The 15514-nt window shown below is 42.8% G+C and overlaps 1 protein-coding gene across 3 annotated transcripts; it reads left to right on the forward strand.

Annotated features, from left to right (window-relative positions):
- The first annotated feature begins 796 nt into the window (after nucleotides 1-796).
- AAR2 (AAR2 splicing factor) lies at nucleotides 797-15093 on the forward strand. Of its 3 annotated transcripts, none has more exons than XM_083447045.1 (4): nucleotides 797-928; nucleotides 2925-3713; nucleotides 5677-5906; nucleotides 12681-15093. In XM_083447045.1, the coding sequence occupies exons 2-4, from the start codon at nucleotides 2966-2968 to the stop codon at nucleotides 12846-12848; spliced, it is 1146 nt and encodes a 381-aa protein (XP_083303171.1). In that variant the 5' UTR covers nucleotides 797-928; nucleotides 2925-2965; the 3' UTR covers nucleotides 12849-15093. The 3 variants fall into 3 exon arrangements, with proteins under 3 accessions (XP_083303171.1, XP_083303173.1, XP_083303172.1); XM_083447047.1 differs by having other exon boundaries at nucleotides 826-935; nucleotides 2937-3713; XM_083447046.1 differs by lacking the exon at nucleotides 797-928 and adding an exon at nucleotides 953-1187.
- Nucleotides 15094-15514: the final 421 nt, after the last annotated feature.

Below are 15514 nucleotides of genomic sequence, written 5' to 3' on the forward strand. Positions count from 1 at the left end.
CAATGAATCTGGGGGCACTTTTCAACTTCAGTAGGAATGATAGAATTTTGTATGGGGACTGCTTTGTAAATCCAGGGACATCTGGTAACCTTAGTTTAAAACCTTCAAACTGGTGTCAGATAGATATGGTTTCACACTAGAAAAAACCCTAAGATCTTCCAACCAGAGCCAGGTGCAAAAAACAAAAGTTTGAATTAAACAAGGCGCCTCTGACCGAGCACAATCTGGACCTAGGAAAGGGGTTCCAGGACCAGAACTGAACAAGGCGCAAAGCCATTTCACACAAGAGACCATACCTGGTTATCCCATGCTTTCTAAACCCCAGCTGCCTAAACTGATGGGAGGATGTTGCTATTCTAAAACCACCGGGGAGTCAGAAACGCTTTGTTGCTCTAGTCCATGGCGAGTAACCCAGAGATCGGCCAGTAGATCCCTTATGCTCTGTTTGACTGATTATCTTCTCTCGCGGAAACCGTCCTCTCCGCCCGCAGGTGTGCAGGGACACTTCATCGCATAGCCGGAGAAACCTGCACAGGAGTCACCGCGTTTTCTTTGGTGCAGCTGCTGGCACAGTGCCGAGCCTCTCGGTACGGAGAAAGGACGGAGGATTAAACATCCTCAATCCCGCCAACTTTCCAAGCAAGCAAGCAAACACGTCGCGCCGCCGCCTCTTACCCAACTTGTCTCTCAACCGGCAAAGGCTACTTTTCAGCATCCAGAGCGGAACGTCTTGAGGCGCTGCCGCGGGACCTACCCGGACTGCTTTTTGAGAGGGACCGGACGTCGTTCGCTTTCCCCTGTCTCTAGGGTCGCCGGATATCCAACGCCGTTGCCGGAAGTTGCCGACAAGTGTTTCCAGGGGCTTGCTGGGGCGAGAGTTCCTCGAGTTTGGCGGCTGCGCTTCCCTTCCTCGGGGCGCGGAAGGGAGGTGAGAAGTGGGCGAAGGCTGCGTCGGGCGGGCGTGGCATCCCCTGCCCTTCGCCTTTCCCTCTTCGCGGCCACACGGTGGGCCCGGGCTAAACTTCCCCAGTATCTTCTCTTGAGGCTGCTCTTCTCTATTCCCTCCCACCCGGGCAGGGCCTCTGCTCTCATTTTAACAGAGCTGCGCGAGGAGTCTAGAAGCCCGCGGGTGCAGCAATAAAGCGTCACCTGTGGAACTTGTGCTCCTTGGGCAGCCGGAGTTCAAGGTACAGGAGTTGCGGTCGGAGAGAAGGGTCATAGAAGTGAATTGAGAGACATGATCTGGAAAGGGCCACGAGGGCCATCTATTCCAACCCTTTGTAACTCAGGGATCTTTTCCCCAACGTGGGGCGTGAGCCCACGACTCTGAGATGGAGAGTCTCATGCGACTAAATTCCTGTTGCCAGAAACTCTTCTACCACTATTCCTTTTCATTCCTCTTTTGTTTCCCCCCCCCCCCTTGTTGGCCGCAGAGGCAGGTACAGTGGTACCTCGGGTTACAGACGCTTCAGGTTACAGACTCCGCTAACCCAGAAATAGTTAAGAACTTTGCTTCAGGATGAGAACAGAAATTGGGCTGCAGCAGCAGCCGGAGGCCCCATTAGCTAAAGTGGTACCTCAGGTTAAGAACAGTTTCAGGTTAAGAACGGACCTCCAGAACGAATTAAGTTCTTAACCCAAGGTACCACTGTATGTAGTTCTGGAGCACGTGCTTTGCATGCGGAAGGTCCCATGTTCAACTCATAGCATCTCCCCACGTATAGCTGGGAGAGGCTCCTCCTGCTTGTGTGAATGTCATGGACTGGCTGGATGCATAGGAGTGGTGGGAGGCACTAGCTGAGGAATCCCCCAAGGAACCCTAGGGGAAGAAGACTCGGAGTTAGGGTGGTGGTGGAGTGGTCAGAGGTAGATGCCTGGGAGGTGGTGGTGTCAGAAGCAGAAGAGGTAACGGTTTAGTGAGCAGGAAGAGGCTGTGGCAGAGACTGAAGCAGATGCTAGAGAGGAGGTTGGCTAAGAGAGAGAGTTGAGGCAGGCTGCTGAAGAATCCAGGGAGTAGCCCCCTCCCGCTGTGACCACCCCAGCCCCCACCTCCAGACTCGTAGAAAAACACACAGGAGGAAAGGAAAAGAGCAAAGAGCAGAGCAGAGATTGATTGTGGGCTGATGCCGTTTTCAGCTGCTTGGGAAAGACCCTGGAGAGAAGGAGCTTTAGAGAGCAGGGGGAAAGTGAGGACCTCCAGTCCTTGCAGTTGCCTCATTGGAGCAAGACCTACTGGGAAGAGTTGCTGGGATCACTAGGCCTGTACTGTTTTGGTTTCTGGAATACAGTGGTACCTCAGGTTAAGTACTTAATTCGTTCCAGAGGTCCGTACTTAACCTGAAACTGTTCTTAACCAGAAGCACCACTTTAGGTAATGGGGCCTCCTGCTGCCACTGCGCCGCCAGAGCACGATTTCTGTTCTCATCTTGAAGCAAAGTTCTTAACCTGAAGCACTATTTCTGGGTTAGCGGAGTCTGTAACCTGAAGTGTATGTAACCTGAAGCATATGTAACCTGAGGTACCACTGTAATGAGTTAACTTCACTGTGTTTTTTATTGGTGACCTATGCCTGACACAGTCTCCTTGCAACACTGAGCTAGCTGGACCAATGGTCTGACTCATTATAATGCAGCTTCCTAGTTTCTCTTCAAGCCTACATTAGTCAGAAAGCCTGTACACATAAGTTGTTTAAATCCTATTTACTTTGGGACTTGAATCTTGTTTCCTGATGGAGGTAGTTGTGACTTCTGTCCCATGGACAGTGAAGATAAATTCAGTTGGAAAATTATTTTGCCTGGCTTCTATAGAATGAGTCAGGAATGTGGCCCATCAAGCTTGGCACTGACTAGTCTAGCAAGAGCCTAGTCATATATGTATCATGCTTGTAAAGTGTATTCTGATGAGATTTGTTTGCTCTCTTCTAGATTTCTCATAAGGTTGTAGTGTGACCAAGGGAGAAGCAGAAATGCAGATAGATCAAGACCTGGCAAAGCGGCTCTTTTTTGAGGGCGCTACAGTCCTCATTTTGAATGTGCCAGAAGGAACAGAGTTTGGCATTGACTACAACACTTGGCAAGTGGGCCCCAAGTTCCGTGGAGTCAAGATGATACCCCCTGGAATTCATTTCCTTCACTACAGCTCTGTTGATAAGAACAATCGCAAAGAGAGTGGCCCTCGCACCGGCTTCTTCATGAACTTGCAGCCGCGTGATCTGCAAGTGCTACACTGGGACCCCGTCAGGGAAGAAGTAGACCTTACCCCAGCTTCTGAAAATGAGACTGAAGCAATGAGGACTAACCTCCAGGAGATGGACCAATTTCTGGGTCCATACCCATATGACACTCTTAAAAAATGGATTTCCCTCACTAATTTCATTAATGAATTTGTGATGCAAAAACTACAGCCAGAAAGTGGACAGATATGTGCCTTTTCAGAAGTGCTTCCTATTTTGCCTGGGAGGTTTACTAAAGATCGAGTTGAACAGAACCTGCCCCGGTATGACACAGAGTGCAAAAGCTATGCAGAGGGGTTGGCCCGGCTGCCCAAAATGCAGCTGAAAGCTGGCACTGAGATCAGGTTTACAGAAATACCTAAGCAAATGTACCCTGAAGGTGCTACCCCTGAAGAAGTTACTAGGCATAGCATAGACCTTAGCTATGCCCTGGAGACGGTGATCAGTAAACAGTATGCCAGCAATTCCCAGGATGTGCTTGGTGAGTTAACCTGCTTTTACAGAAATTGCTTTTCTTGTTGCTATCAAAGTATCTCTCAGGTGCCATTTGCATGCCAAAATGTGTCTGGAAACAAAATTTCTGAACCGTAATGCATACTTCTGTTTTGAAGAGGTATGTAGGGCTTTTTTCAGTGCTTGCATCTGTCATCAATATAACAGTTCAGTTCCACTCATGAATGCTTCTATGCTGTTCAGAAGTAACCCGAAAAGTAGCCTTTTGTGATAACAAATCTGACTTCACTTATAACATTTATATCTGGTTAAGTGATAAATTTGGGTAGGGTGCAGTCTCCCTCACCCCCTTCTCACTAAACAACCATGTTTGCATAGAAAAGACAGTAGGTTAATTGAGAAACCAAAAACTTCATGTGTGATATTGGTGACCTCTAGTGGTAAAGCTAGGGTTCTGCTTTGACAGATTGCAGAAGTAAGGCATTTGTTATTTAATTACTTATTAGAGACAATTGGCTGCTGCCTCTCAGTAGTGGTACCTTAATTATCAGCTCTCACCCTTGGAACAAAGGAAAGCTGTGGACGTGTGCTACCCTAGGGAGCGTGTTCTTGAATAAATCCTATAGATATCATGGGGAGAGAACCATGAGAGCTGACAGTAGCCTTCTCAAGATTAGTTTAGTAATTATAATAAAATCCTCTGTTTAGATCTAATTTTCACAGAATATAACATTTGGTATTGAAACTATCCACAGGAACGCAATTTAACCACTTCTGCAAATAATTAAGATTTTCATGCATTGCAAGGTTTAAGTTTTTCCTTCATTACTGATTTATCTGCATTACATGTTGGCATCTACAAATCCACTTGCAGAGCTTAAGTGGCCCTGACCCTTTAGTGATAAAAGTGACCACAGTTCCTGACATCTCAAAGCTAAGAAGCCTCTTCTGCTCTTTCTTACCTTCTCCATTCATCTCAGCAGAAGTGGGAGAAATCCCTGTCCCTCAAGCATTCTGCACATGCTGGAGGCCTTAGAGAGGCAAGGGGTTGAGTACAAACAGCAGCTAAGCAATATTTGTGGACCTATGTTTAAATGCTGGAACTCATTCTGAGCTCTGGACCAGTAATTGCCAATAATAGAAATTATGCAGAGCATTGGAGTATAAGTATGCAAGCCATTAAGCCGTATAGAAACTTAATCAGGCAATGCCGTTACATGAGGAAGGGTAGGTAAACAGTGATGGCTAATCTTTTTGCCAAATGTGGCTCATGTCAAATCCAAACCATGAGAGAACTCTGCTCTAGTGCCTAGTTCAGTAGCTATATAGCCCCCTGTACCTTAACGTGGTTTCATCACAAGCTTTCTCTGCCAGGGAGGAGGCAGGCAGAATACCACGGTGAAGCTTACTTGTGGGCATGCCAAATATATAGCTCTCTTTTTCTTTGAAGTTCTAGGCATGCACCCAAAGCAGGTTTATGGAGGCCCTAGTGGGCCACCTTACATTGCTGTTGGGCTGTGTTCACAAGTTATGCAGATCTGCTTTATATTATAGCCAAGGCTTTCATGTAAAGATCTTAATTAGAGAGGCTCTAATGCCCTTGCTGTTGGGTGGCTGGCTGTAGAGAGAAACTTCATGGTGGTGGTATCCCGGTTGTGAAATTCTCTTTTCAGAGATATTTGCTGGCACCTACCTTATTGTCCTTTTGATGCCTGAAAACAAAGTATTTCCTGGTATTTTTTAGAAACCATTTCAATCCTGCTGACTCCTTCATGCTGCTTTTACGATATTGTGGCTTTTAGTTTATTATGGGGTTTTTTTGTATTTACTTTTTAACTATATTGTGTTTGTAAATTTTCCTTGGAAGTATGAATGGTGTTATAAAAATAGTTAAAAAAATAATAAAAGCAGTGTACCCTTTTGTTATGCTACCAGAATTGAAGCTAAACAAACACCTTCTTGTTTTTTTCTTGTGTGTGTGACCTTTTCAGGGGAATTGCAGTTTGCCTTCATCTGCTTCTTGATTGGGAATGTATATGATGCCTTTGAGCACTGGAAGAAACTCCTGAATCTCTTATGCAGGTCAGAGGATGCCATAGTGAAGCATCAGGCCCTGTTCGTTAACCTCATTTCGGTCCTGTACCATCAGCTCAGTGAAATCCCAGCAGACTTCTTTGTGGACATTGTTTCCCAGGACAACTTTTTAACCAACACCTTGCAGGTAAGGGAGCTGGTTTTGGTACTGTAGAGGTTGGGAAGCAGTAGTGGGGAGAATTTCCCCAAGAACTGCATGCATATGCAAAATGCAGCGTCATAATGAGAGGCAGTTCTCACAATCTGAAATTGAATGGTTTTTGCTTGAATGTTGATACCATTTAAAATTTTAAAAAGTAAGAAAGCTCCCCAGCTAATCAAACTAAAATCCAGTTTGTGTCTTGAGACGAAACTACTATGGCAAGCTATCATGAGGTTTCCCTCCCCATATTGAAAACCTATGTTACAATCCTTTCTCTTCCCATAATGTGCTGTTAAAATGTCTGATGTAACATTGTTACATGTATTTTTCTGACCCTGTTCCTTTTCTTTAAATAATGACAATTTTATTTTATTTTGAAATGGAGTTAAAAATACTGGCCACAGAACATGCATACACTCTCACATACAACTTAGTTTTTATTGTTGTATTTATATACTACTTTATATGTGAATCTTACAAAAAGTTTCACAAAAAACATTGCAGCAGTAAGCATAATTTAGGGAAGGAACCAGGCAGAGGGCCTTCTCAGTAGTGGCGCCCACCCTGTGGAATGCCCTCCCGTCAGATGTCAAGGAAATAAACAACTATCCGAATTTTAGAAGACATCTGAAGGCAGCCCTGTTTAGGGAAGTTTTTAATGTTTGAAGTTTTATTCTGTTTTGAATGTTCCATTGAAAGCCGCCCAGAGTGTCTGAGGAAACCCAGCCAGATGGGCGGGGCAGAAATAATAATAAATTATCATCATTTTTTAAATAAGAGTTAAAGCAAAAGAGAGAGAAAACTGCTTGTTTAGAGAGAATTAGAACTTTCCCCGCTTCCATCAGAGCAAGATGGTTTTTCCAAAAGATGTATGGTAGCAGTTGGGAGAGAGAGGGGCCACCCCTGAGAGCTAGGTGGTGGCAGGTCACCAGGATATTTCTCTGGTGTTATCTGAGAAGTTTGGAGGACTTCCACATAGGAAATAAGCAGAAACCATGATATCATAATACCTTTTTGAAGGATTTTGCTGAGTAAGTTTGTATATAAGCATAGTTTCTCGATTTTAATTATCCCAGAGTGGGTGGGGCACAATTATTGTTGTTATCCCAAGCTGTATACAATTGCTTAAGAAAGTCTTTGTGCTGGAATCTATGGTAGTTCATTCAAAATGATGATGGAGGATAGATTTCGGAGATAGCTGTGGTTTAGTGTGCGGTAAACAGCAACCACGTCCCAAAAGTCCTGCACTATTGGGCGTTCCCACTAAAGGTGAAAACATTCAGCAACGTGAGTACATCCCTTCCAACAATGCTGACATGTTTGAATAGGAAGCCTTACAGGGATAATATACCACTTTCTGAGAACTTTTTCTTCATCTTTCTTTATATTGGTATTAATTGCTAAATTTGCAAAAGGGCTACAGAATCTCCTGAAAAGGTGTTGGGGGGGAGGAGAGTCTTGTTGCTTAAGTAGACCCTGTTCTGCTCATGCATACCCTGCTCTGTGTTGAATTCTACCCACTCTGTCAATCACTTTCTTCCAAAGAAAGTGTCTCTCCCATGGCCATGCATAGGATAGATTGGCCTTTGGAGGATGTTATAGGTAGATGAAGTCATCTCTCTAGCCAAAGATGTAGTAGCTTCTGTGATAGATTCAAACAAAGTGAGTGGGTACTTGTTTGGTGAATCTGACTGAGAAAGTGATGTAATTGTACGGATACAGAAACTGTATGGTTGATTCAGGGTTCCTTTTCGAGATACTTAAATAAGAGAGAGATTTTCCTTTTTTCAATAGATCAAACTAAACTTTTGCTGCTATCCCAGAATTAAAGCCACAGATTATGAATGATACAATACTGAAATTAGTGGAGACCTAGAATCATAGTATTGTAGAGTTGGAAGGGACTCTGAGGGTTATCTAGTCAACCCCCCTGCAATGCAGGAACAGCAGCTAAATAATTCCTGACAGATGGACATCGAACCTCTGTTTATAAACCACCAAGGAAGGAGAGTCCACCACCTCTTGTGTGAGTCTGTTCCACTGTCAAACAACTCTTAATGTTAGAAAATTCTTACTGATGTTTAGTTGGAATCTCCTTTCTTGTAACTTGAATCCATTGGTTTGGATCCTAGCCTCTGGAGTTTGCTCCATCCTCCAAGTATATTTGAAGATGCTACTGCTCCTCCCTGTTTGAGCTGTTCCTTCTTTAGTAGGTTGTACCCCACAATTTCTACCTTCCAGTCATGAGTCACACCCCACCAGGTTTCAGTAATGCATATTAGGTTATATTTGCCATCCTGCATTAAGAGCTCAAGTTCTTCTTGTTTTCCCATACTCTGTACATTTGTATTGCTCATGAAGTGGTGATTTTGCCAGCTACTTTGAATATAATGCAAAGGAACGATCTAACCCTAAGAAAGAAAGAAAACCCCATGCCCAAGGCATCCGTTTCAGGTGCCTCTCTAGCCTTTGCCTGAGCATCTCCAGTGAAGGAGATACCACAGCTTTTTCTGATTTCTGCCTTTCTGGCTTTGTCCCGGCAGACTCCTTTTAGACTTTGTTCTGGCAAATTTACCCAGAACAGAAATAAAATAAAGCAAGATGGGCTATGCGAGTGAGTGCTGCATTTGTTCCAGAGGACCAGGATGCCAAAGTACATGCACAATTCCTCTCTATGTGATCATAGAAGGGTGGCAGTCACCCTTCTCATCTATCAGCATCCCTCCATGTCTCAACCACTGCTACTGCAGAAGGCTTGTAGGCATTCGGGATCAGCTTTTTGTGCAGGGGAGGAGGCACTGCAAAGAGAGCTGAAAGCCTGCATCTGTGCATGAAAGATTGAGCGTGGCCTCTTGGATCCCGGCCATAGAATTTAGCTGTTGTGTGTCATTCATTCTGGAGGACTGACAACACTCTTGTCAACAAATTGAAATTCAATCAGGCTGTATAATAATGATAATTGTTTCTTTCCAGCTTTGAAGCCGAACAGAAGCAGTACATTTTTTAAAAAAAACACACACACGAGGCAGCTGGAGGAAGCATCTCCTAGTTGCTTTATGATGGTTGTAAACAAGAGTTGTTGACAGCAGGTGGCAGTTCCCGATATTCAAGTAACCCATTAGCTAATTTGTGTATATGTTTGTCTGCAAGACCTAAGAAAATTACATTGTGCTGCTGCTTCCTGATGAAAGCTTGCTTTGAGGGCCTCCAGGGAAGCTAACCTTGCAGAAGACAGTTTGAGTTTTCATGTCATCATTTTGCTATCTATGTCTAGAACAGTAGGCTGCATTGGACATCAGAGGTGCTATTCAACTAAGCTGACTAAGTCAATTTATTCAGTGAGTCTTCTGTGAGTAAAACGTAGCTCAATACCACCCTAAGGCTTCAGATCCTTGCCCAGCTATAAAGCTCCCTGGGTCACCCTGGTCATTCACCATTTCTTGGTCTAACATATGTTGCAGGAGTATTGTCTGAATATGATGGATAACTCTGAAATCACCAGGGAAAGGTATATAGGCAATAAAATTCCAAGGTGGGAAGGATTTCTGTGTGCTTATTTGCAAGCAAGAAGTGTGACGCTGTTCTTGTACTGTTTTGTATGCACATTGTTCCCACACAACTAGCGAGGCTTTAATTTACTTCCTCCTCCTTATGGGGACATATGTACAATTTTACTTTGGCTGCAATGTCAGATACAGGAATTATTTGTAGAGCATTCCCATGACTTAGAACGCAGCTGTGCAATATGCATTTACTCATTTATCTCAGGCTTTCAGTGCTCACTGATGGTTGGGAGGTGTTACATTCATAAATGTTAATAGCAATTTTTTCTCAAACTGAATTCTGGCAGAACCATTTCCTTATTTTAGTGACATGTATGCTGTGCTTCCCTCTTATCACTTTTATGGCTGGCCCAAACATACAGCTTCCTGGATGTCAGAGAACTTGTTGAAAGCATGAATGTCAAGTAACAATGTCAGGTTTTGTGTCTTTTCACCTTGTTAGGCAAGCCTTTTCCACCCTTGTTATTATAACTGGGAAATAGATCATCTTGTACCTCTGAGCTTTAGGTGCAGCATTCTTCTTAATAATAGTGCTTTAGTTTGGGCTGAAATTAGAAATTCTGGCCAAAGTAGGTAATGCCAGTTGAGACTGAATACTGTGTTACTAAACTGGAAATGCATTAACATTGGCTTAAAAAAAAATGGAAATGCATTAATATTGGCTTTTTAAAAAAAGAAATTCTTACATGAACGACAGATAAAGAAAAAGACTTTATGTCTTGTGTGAGGCCATATAAATTAGAAGGGCAAGAGAGGGGAAGATAAGCACTTGAGGCACTGTGGGGTTCTTTGTGCGGGACAGAACCTGTTTAGCTTTGTGGAAGAGGAGCATGTCAAATGGGGCCTTTGAACATTGGAATCTGGAACTGTCTTAAGTATTTTTAAACATGTCTTCACAGTCATGTGGGCTAGAAATTTTGATTTATTATAGACAGATAGATAGTTGGATAGATAGATTCTGTGCCACAAGCCAAACCCTTCTTCACATGCAAAAAATAACCTGTCGGCACTGCCTAGCAGACAGAAAGATTATTGCTTAATCATTAAATAAGCTGAACTGAGTAGCAGCAGGTTCCTGCTTTGTTTCTCCTTCTCAAGAGGCCACAAGGCAACTTGATTCCTGCCCAGCATAGCACATAAAAGGGGGGGGGGGCTCATTTAAATACCTGCTACCTCACGAAGCGCAAGTAGATAAATAGGTACCGCTCCGGCGAGAAGGTAAACGGAGTTTCTGGGCGCTGCTCTGGTTTGCCAGAAGCGGCTTAGTCACGCCGGCTCCGTCAGCCAATAAAGCAAGATGAGCGCCACAACCCCAGAGTCGTCTGCGACTGGACCTAACTGTCAGGGGTCCTTTACCTTTACCTCCCAAACCAGGTGCAGTACCTGGCTGGTTTTTTTCAAAATGCAGTGACTGGACGTTTCATTTTTCGTGTGGATGTTTCTGTGCTGGTGAAGGGAGTAAAACAAAACAAAAATAAGGGTTTTTGTTTTCTAATGCCTGGATTACTTTGTAATTAGTTTAGTAGGAGAAGGCACTTCACACTATGACAAACAAGGTGCGAAATGACACAAAGCAATGAACCACACCTTGATCTTTTTGTGCTTTTTCCTGCTTTCTGTAGGTCTTTTTTTAATTTTTAAAAAAGCAGCAACAACAGCACAAGCTTTCCTCCTGCATTACAAAGTTTCTCCTTTGCGTGTTCCTGCAATGGAAATGTCTTTGCTTTTGGCTATCAGTCGGTTGCCTTGGAAATGAATTATGTGTAACAAATTTAGCACAGAGGCAGAAGAGATGAGCTTAGAGATGAGATTTCTAATTGAACACACATGTGATGGGTCAAAAGTATCAGGAAATATCCCCTTGTGTGTGAAAAGTTAAGAGATTTAAATTTGAGAGAGTGTGGCCCTTTCAAAATTATGGTTAATTCTAAGGCTCAAGTTATTCATAAATAGAATGAATCCTATTACCTGATTATAAAACCTTTTGAATACTTCTATTTTTAAAAGAAAATTGTCTTTGGAAGTAACGGTTACTTTCTTAAAAATCGTGGGCAGCAGGTGTTAGAGGCATTCCTCCTCCCATTTTCCATAACAGGGAAGCTCAGTTGGAGACTCTTAATCTCAGGGTTGTGGGAATCAGCCCCATTCTGGGCAAAAGATTCCTGCATTGCAGGGGGCTGGACTAGATGACCCTCGTCCCTTCCAACTGTACAATTCCATGATTCTATGAATGTGGCTTTTAAGATTGTGCCTGTTGTGGCATATGGGCAACCTCATATTTGCCTATTTGGCATAGGTGACACAAGGGAGACGGATCAGGGTGGCAGAGGAGGGATGGATTGCTCTATCACGTTTCCAGCCTGCTTGATTTCCTTCTTCCCGTGGAGGAAGGGTCTAGCTCAGACCCACCTGCACATTCACACCCTGTTTGAGAGAAAGTAGAGTTTGCTTTTGCTTTTAAAAAAACTAATCTGCACTTCTATGCTGGCCATAGAGAGGGCCAATATGAAATAACATTACTCACCTTGTAGCAGCCTAGCAACGTTTGTGGGCTTCTTTACAAGGCTGCATGTGTGCACGATCTAAAGCATTTCCCCCTTCAGAAATGTTTTCATATACAGATTTTTGGAGGCTTAATTGATCACCAGTAAAGTGGGTAAATCTGAAATGATTAATGGACTAAGGTTTCTCGTATCCTGTAACAGTTCCCATTTATCCAGGAATTGCTATAATTGACATGCTTTGAGATCTTTTTTCCTGTACAAGAATGTCAGAATTCTGTTTCTTCCCAACATCCAAAACAGAGTATTATGGATAACTGAGCATGGCTTGACTCCATTGCTTCTCTAAGTCACAACTCTAAACCTTTCAAGTGAATTGTGCTTAGGTTTGTATCAGGTTTTTGTGTGTGCCTCTATGATGCAGGAGCATAATTAGGTTGGGATTTGACCTTTGACGTTTTTTCCTTAAAATTATTATTATAGTATTAGTATTATATGTATGCAGTCCAGTCGGGTTTCTCCTCTCTCTGTGCCCAATGGTGTTTTACTGAGAGTAGGCCCATTGAAATTAATGGACCCTAGTTAGTCATGTTCATTAACTTTGGTGAGTCTACTCTGGGTAGGACTAGCATTGAATACAACCCAGTGTGTCTTCTATACTATTCTACTAACGGACTGTACTGTGTTTTTTCTAGGTCTTCTTTTCCTATACCTGCAGCCCAACTGTTGACAGGACTCTGAGAAAGAAGGCAGAGAGGTTTAAAGTCCACCTAACCAAGAAGTTCAAGTGGGACTTTGAGGCTGAGCCAGAAGACGATGCCCCCGTAGTAGTTGAGCTTCCAGAAGGGGCACTTGTGGACTGAATGGCAATTTCCCTTTTCCTGTTTTGTTTTTAGAGCAGTATTTTGAATTGTTGTACCATACTTGATTCTGTGTTCTACACTTCTATTTTTTCCTCCCTTCACGGAGGCAGAACTGTGAAATCCAGAAAGTCTACCAACTTCCTTCCTGCTGGAAATAAAAATTCTGGGAGATACAGACTAGATTACGTCTAGATTCTACGCCGGATTGAATCATTTTGACCTCCAACGCTTGCTGTGACTCAGTTCTTTTGTCACTAACTATCTCGTACTCTTACCTGGAAGTAAGCTCCATTGAATACAATGGAGTGTACTTCTTTGTTAACCTGTGCAGGATTGCACTGTTTGATTGTTGATGAACACACTTTCCTTTGTTGAAGAACCACATGTGACATAGTGGTATTTAAGTCTTGACTTGTTTATTCTTTAGTTCCATGCTGCTTTAGTTCCATAACTGGTAAGCCAGATGGCCGTGTTCAGGAGACTTTGTGCATCATCTTCTAATACATGCCAGAACTGAACAATGCTGAGGAGAGATATTTCGTAAACACTGCAAATGGAGTTAGCCTACACAACTTGGGTTGTCATTCATTGTAAATCTCCAAACTTTTGCTTTTACTGTGGCATTACTAGAATTATTCCTATCGGTTTTTTTTCATTCCATCACTTTTATACTCTGTCCCTACCTTTCTTTAGCCTGCCGGAGGATTTCCTTACCACTTTCCAGAGCAATAGAAGTGTCCAGGGGGAGCAAATGTGAAATGAAAGAGAAATTTCATATTTAATCAATGGCACTTTCCTGTCTGAGCCTTTACTAAAAAGCTCCATGGAATGTTCTTATTTCTTTTTACTTATGTCCTCTCTCAGGACAGACAAGCACTTCCTGTTGTTACTTCAGAGCAATGAAAATGCTATAAAACAGCCTGCAGCAAGCATGCTGCCTGTTATCTTTTAATGCTTTCTCTGAGGTGCAGGATGTTGGTACATTTTTCAAATAAGAATCCCTACTGTGTCAGGCTCCATCAAGAGTTGGTGTGTGTATCTGACAAGATAACCTGTGTGTTAGCGTTCAGCACACAATAAATGTTCCTGCGTTAGGTATTTCTACAAAATGTCCCTAAAGTCTTCTCTGCGTGAAATATTTTAGCAAAGGTGTGCTCTGGGTGGTTGCTGACATGGGTGCAATGGCGATGAAATGTTCTTTATCTTGCTTACCACCTTGTCTGTTTCATACCCAAGTGTAGCTAGTTTTCAAGTGCTATGCTTTAGTATTAATATAAGTTAACATTCATGGTCTGCAAAGCCCTGAGTTTCTGTCCCTTCATATGTATAAAAGTAGTCACAGAAATCGGATATAAGAAGGCAAGTCTAACTTAATCCAGGATGACTCACCTCTATAATTACACATAACAGCCTTGTTCAGATGTAAACCTGAGGCTTAGATTTTAAGCCATAATTTCTCATTAAATACCCATGACTGCTCTCCTGCACGGCTGGGCGGAAAAGCTTTACCTAACTCCACCACTGTTGGGTGGGTTTTGTCATCTGGGGTGGCATGTAACACCCCAACTATAATTTGTTTTTGTGTCTGACCCAGGGCAAACTTGCTAGCAGTACCTACGGTTTGTGTGAACAAGTCAACTTCAAACCACAGTTTAAAATCCTGGCTTGTTTGGATAAACCATAGTTAAGGCACATGTCACAGTTTAGCCTCGGTGACAAAAGTAGGACTAAATGCTTCCATTTTAGACTCTGGGCTTGATGGTTCTATGAGGGGGTCCTCTGGCTCACTCCACAGAGTGGGCCCATGTGCTAGCATTCTGATCTGATGGCACCGCTGCCACCAAGATACGGCAAAGGCTTGGCTGCATGCATGTATGTATGCAGAGTGTCTGTTTGCATGCTCTTGCTGCACATCCTTCAGTGGCTCAGCAGTTCCTGCTTGTGTAGTATTTCCAGTCCTAATCCTTGCACAGGCACTGAACAACCAAGAAGTCAGAAGGAGGATCCAGCCATTCCCAATGTCCTACAGCCAGTGAGCAGGGGCTTGACAAAGTAAAACGCCTTAAGACCTGCTATCACTATGAAAAAGGGTTTTTCCCATAGTGTGTGATCACAGTTGGGACTTTTTGTAGAAAAATAATTCTGAGACATCTTGACTTAAAAAAAAAATGTTTAACAGAAAGTGGAGAAGATGTATGTATGTATGTATGGACTAAAGGTTTTTAATAAACTTTTTTTAATGTAACTGGCAGATGGAAAATAGGAAGTTCTTTTGTATCTTTTGCTAATTGGTTTTTTTATTATTCTTTCTCTTTCCTTTATTTCTATCGCCCTTTTCTTCCTTGCTTCAGTTCGTATCTTTGGTAGTTGTAATCTTATTGTATTATGGGAAACATTTAATAATAAAAGATCTTAAAGCCCAAAGAAAAGGGGATTTTTCAATAGTTTAGGGGCTAGAGAACCTTTTGGATATGAGTAACTCTTTGTCTTGTCTTACAGATATGATTCATGATGCCTCTTATGGACACTTTTATTATCAGTCTCATTTGTATTCTTCCTTCTGCCAAAATAACAATAATTATAATCACCACAATCATAATATAAAACATCAGGGTGGCGCCCAAACCTGCCTTCTCCTGAGTGACAGGACTCAAAAAGGCATGCGT

This window comes from Podarcis tiliguerta, assembly GCF_965153285.1.
Source record: "Podarcis tiliguerta genome assembly, chromosome: 6".
NCBI classification, from domain to species: domain Eukaryota; kingdom Metazoa; phylum Chordata; class Lepidosauria; order Squamata; family Lacertidae; genus Podarcis; species Podarcis tiliguerta.